This window comes from Echinops telfairi, unplaced genomic scaffold (genome assembly GCF_000313985.2).
Source record: "Echinops telfairi isolate 266 unplaced genomic scaffold, ASM31398v2 ScPeMD7_7410;HRSCAF=8448, whole genome shotgun sequence".
Taxonomy (NCBI): domain Eukaryota; kingdom Metazoa; phylum Chordata; class Mammalia; order Afrosoricida; family Tenrecidae; genus Echinops; species Echinops telfairi.
This window is the reverse complement of record NW_022111310.1, coordinates 5,603,426-5,608,242: the sequence shown is the minus strand read 5'-3', so window position 1 is coordinate 5,608,242 and position 4,817 is coordinate 5,603,426. Positions and strand designations below refer to the sequence as shown.

General features: G+C 45.6%; 1 protein-coding gene across 3 annotated transcripts in view; it reads left to right on the top strand.

Annotated features, from left to right (window-relative positions):
* Positions 1-3,860, top strand: part of LOC101654956 (acyl-coenzyme A amino acid N-acyltransferase 2-like) — a 13,544-nt gene extending 9,684 nt beyond the window's left edge. For all 3 annotated transcript variants that reach the window (XM_045296605.1, XM_004711068.2, XM_045296606.1), the window contains 2 exons: positions 725-927; positions 2,719-3,860. In XM_045296605.1, the coding sequence (XP_045152540.1) occupies positions 725-927; positions 2,719-3,312 (797 nt within the window). In that variant the 3' untranslated portion in view covers positions 3,313-3,860. The remainder of the gene's footprint in view (positions 1-724; positions 928-2,718) is intronic.
* The last annotated feature ends 957 nt before the right edge of the window (positions 3,861-4,817 follow it).

Genomic DNA, 4,817 nt, shown 5'->3' with positions numbered 1-4,817 from the left:
CTGGTTTGGCAGTTATGTAATAATGTACTGTGGTCGGTCAGTAATGATCTCCTATTATCTAATGTGCTAAAACTCTCAGTCGCATTAAGATTAAGGGTGGAATGCAAAAATGGTCATTCCCATCACAACCCTGATCTTATGTCAAGGCCAAAAAAAAAAAAAGAGAGAGAGAAAAGTGAGCAGAGATGAAGAAAGAAGAGCCAGGAACACAGTGTGCCCTTAGGCCCTAGGCTTCCTGTGCTGGGAACCTTCTAGAGGCAGGGCAAGATTGATACCAAGACACAAGGAGATCTTGAAAGAATGCTAGGCCCACAGATGGTAAAAGGTGAAAAGAGCCATCCTTTCAAACTGTGAGCCAGCAAAGAGATCCTTCCCTTAGTGCTGGTACTTGGAATGTAGACTTCTAGCTGCTTAGAAAATGAGAGAGTACCTTTGTTTGTCAAAGATAGTCGCTTGTCGTGTTTCTGTTATAGCAGCACTGGAAAACTAAAGCAGTGACATAGAAAACATTGCAGATGGAAATAAAACAAAAACATATGCCCCAAATGATTGGAGAACCAGCATGCCTCACAATAATAAAGCTAGTATGTTGTGGTGTGTGTGTGTGTTTGTGTGTGTGTGTGTGTGTGTGTGAGAGAGAGAGAGAGTTGATTTATTTTCACTAATATCTACTTGACCCTCCTTTCACCCTTTCTGACCCCAGTCTTTTCTTTGTTCTTCTCAGGGGAAGGCCCATTTCCAGGAGTCATTGATCTGTTTGGAGGTATTGGGGGTCTGGTTGAATTTCGAGCCAGTCTTCTGGCTACCCATGGCTTTGCGGTATTGGCATTAGCATATTTTGCCTATGATGATCTGCCCAAATACCCCATGGAGTTCGATCTGGAATATTTTGAGGAAGCTGCCAACTTCCTACTGGCTCATTCCAAGGTACTTAAAATACTTCTCAATTTGTCTTGCAGCATTATTGTGAGATGATCCCATGTGTCTGCTTTGCCTATTTTACCACCTGTGCAGACATGGCATAGCACAGATGACGGTTAAGAGAGGAACAAAACTGTCTACCTTGCTGATTTGTGATAAGATGTTCCGCTTGGTGCTCACTGGCCCATAGACCGTGCAATGATTACTTTGGGTGATAATCAACCTACATTAGAAATGCTTGTAATTTAGTCATCAGCTATTTATTCACAGGTTACTTATTCGCACATGACTTTTCAGTTTTTGCCAGGCACTGATTTCAAATAATGAATTTCCTCACTTTACACGTTGCCAAACCTCAGTGATTTTCTCTGCATTGGGTAATAATGCTAGAGTACATCACTCACGAGTCTTGGGGAAGTCAGAACTAGACAGTGCCTGGCCACCACTACCAACTGTTCTGGAAAGGATCACATTAGAAGGTTGTGGATCGAGTGGGAGAGGAGGTGGAATGGAACTCAAAATCATAAAGAGACCAGGTTTATTGCTTGTATACAGACAGGTGGGGCTTCTTAGATGATAGCTCTTAGCAGCCCTTCAGGTCTAGAACCCCTGTAGCAGAATAACTAAGCAGCCCCAGAGGTCATGGGCTATATCAGCGTAGTGCTATGTGTCTTGTCAGTAGAGCGTCTCTCAGGAAGTGAGCAGAGAGAGAGAGACTCCCGCCCCCAAGGAGGAAAAATACAGGAGTTCCCAGAATTCTCAGGGGAAGGCCATGCCCATACAGAGGCCTCATTGCCATACATTGATTGACAGGCTAGACTTCACCCTTTCACTCACAGTTCTCTAAGTTGACAACAGATTCTATAACTACCACACCTATCAATGTTCTGTGCAGACGTTTTAAGACCCCAGACGCCATATCTTTGATAGTCAGGCACCATTCTCGGTCCTCACCACAGCTGGTTTTGAATTATCTTCTGCACAATTTTGCTCGTGCGTGCTAACCAGTACCTTGCCCAATCATTTCTGCCTTCTGTTGGGTCACCTTTCTTTGGAAGTAGCACAGTATGGGTCCCTTCCATTCAGTTGTCTCCCAGCTTCTTGGCACAGAAGATTGCTTCCAATGTTGTTCTTCTTTGCAGTATTTCAATTGGCATCCCACCAATTCTTGTTCTCACCTGCCTTCCTTTCGATGACAAATATTGCTGATGTGTGAATGGTTCTTGACACTTTTTAATGTAAATGTAAAACGTTTTGCACTTTAAAAGCAAAAACTCCAACCCATTGTACTAAGTCGCTTTAACTCACAGTGATCTTAAATGGGCCAAAGAAGGACAGAATGCCACAGAGTTCAAAGGCTATCATTGTATAAAGTAGACCCTCAGAACTCTTTCTTCTGCAGCCGCTCTGGGTGGATTCAAAGCACTCATCTTTGGTTAGCAATTGAGCTCAAACCACTACTATGTGGGAACTGCCATTGATGGAGAGTTTTACGTGCATTATTTCACTTGATCCTCATAAAAATCATGTGAGGTAGGTTATTATTCACCCCCACCCCACTCCCCAATAGGAAAAGATTAAAGAGAGGCTAATAGGTAACTGTATCAGGCACAGAGCTGGTAAATCTGAGTGGCAGGACTTGCATCTTATGATATGTTGATCACACTGGCTTAGTCAGTCTGGGGCAATGGTCTGGGGAATAGCTCCTTCCATTACTTGACTTGTAATGGGTTTTCCGTGTGTGTGTGTGTGTGTGTGTGTGTGTGTGTGCGCGCGCGCGCGCACGCTTGCTTACAGGTCCAAAAGCCAGGAATCGGCGTGCTCTCTGCGAGTAAGGGTACAGAGTTTGGATTGGCCATGGCCAGCTACCTGAAGCAAGTGGTTGCTACAATATGCGTCAATGGGCCTGTGACTATATCGACTATTCCACTCCGGTACAAGGATCTGGTTATGAAACCATTTGGGGTCCCCGCAGAAGGAGTCCACGTCCATCCCACTGGGGGTCTCATCTTTCGCCACCACGAGACTAACCTGCAGGAGGAGCAGAATCAGCAGAGAGCCCTTCCTGTCGAAAAGGCTCAGGGACACATCCTCTTTATCATCGGAGAGAACGACGAGTGCGTCAACAGCCGAAGACATGCGGAGTACGCGGTGGACCGGCTGAAAAGGCACGGGAAAAACAACGGCAGGATTCTGCTGTACCCCGGGGCCGGCCACCTCCTAGAGCCACCGTATGGGCCCTTGTGTTTCGCATCCTGGAACCTTTCCTTTCCCAGTCCCTTGGTCTGGGGAGGGGATACCATCCTCCACGCGGCAGCCCAAGAGCATTCCTGGGGAGAGATCCAGAAATTCTTTAGGCAGCATCTCGTTCTCTCCAGAAGTCAACTCTGAGCAAGAGCAGGCTGGACGCCGGGCAGGTTTCTGATCATCTCAGAATACCCAGTCATTTCGAAGCTTCTCGTTAGTTGCCATACAGTCGGTCGCAGGGCTCCACATGGTTTTCAAGGCTGTGGTCTTTCCAAAGCAGATGCCAGGCCTGCCTCCCAGGTGCCTGTTGGTGGGTGTGAGCAGCCAACATGGTGGGTGGTGGTCCAGGCTTAACCCTTTGTACTCTCTAAGGGCTCCATTCTGAATCTACTAGAAGGGCCTGGGACAAAACAAAGGATCAGGACGCAAAAAAATATACATGTACTTCTCTTTCTAACTGGAGAGTTTTCCTTAAAGCGCATCTTCCCTCCATAGGTAGACCGTTCTTTCTTACCCAGTGTCACTTATTTTTTTAAAAGGGTGGAGGGTTAGAAAGCTTTTGTATCGAACAAGCACTAGTCAGATCTTACTTTCAGGGGTCCAGTTTCAGCAGCATGTAACATATTCTGATTTTGTGGATTCCATCGCCACCTTTCTTGTTAGGAGATTGAATAAATTTATTTCTCATTTAATTTGTTTGCATTGGTCTTCAATGGCTTGTTATTGAATATTTTCTATTGAATATTTTCAAGGATGACCCTTCGTCTCACCACAGCAGCCCACTTTCCTGGGGATCTGGCCTGATGCTGCGTAGAAGGAAACCTTGTTGAGATTCTATAACCCAGACAGGAAGCTCATTGTCATTGAGTTGCTGCCGACTCATAGTGACCCTACAGGACAGGACAGAGCTGTTCTTGTGGCTTTCCAGAGATTGTAACTCTTATTGGGGGCGCTTACAGCTCTTATAACATTCCATACATCAACTGTATCAAGCATATTTGTACATATGCTGCCATCATCATTTCCAAAACATTTCCTACTTGAGCCCTTGGTATAAGCTCCCCCCCCCCATTCTTGATCAATTATCTATTTGTATTATTATTTCGTATCTTACGCTGTCTGTTGTTTCCCTTCATCCACATTTCTGTTATTTGTCCCCTTTGGGGAGGGGGCCCTATATATCCAACCTTGTGATGGGTTCCCCCATTATCCCCCTTCCCCCTCCCTGATCATGTCCCTACGCTCATGATATCGCTCCTCCCACTAATGTTCCTGAGGGGTTTATCTGTCCTGAATTCTATGTGTTGAGAGCTCTTATCTGTACCAATGTGTGTTCTCCGGTCTAGCCAGATTTATAAGGTAGAACTGAGTCATGGTAGTGGGGTGAGGGGGTGGTGGCGGGGTGTAGGAAGCATTCAGAAACTAGAGGAATGATGTGTGTTTCGTAGGTGCTATACTGCACCTTGGTTGAATCATTCCTTTCCTTATAACCCTTTGGTGGGGGGATATCCAATTGTCTACAGATGGGGATTTGGTCTCCATTCCAAGCCCCCTCATTCACATCAATATAGTTGTTTGTTTTGGGTCTTTTGATACCTGATCCCTGATTCCTTCAACCCTCATGATCACACAGGCTCATGTGCTTCTTT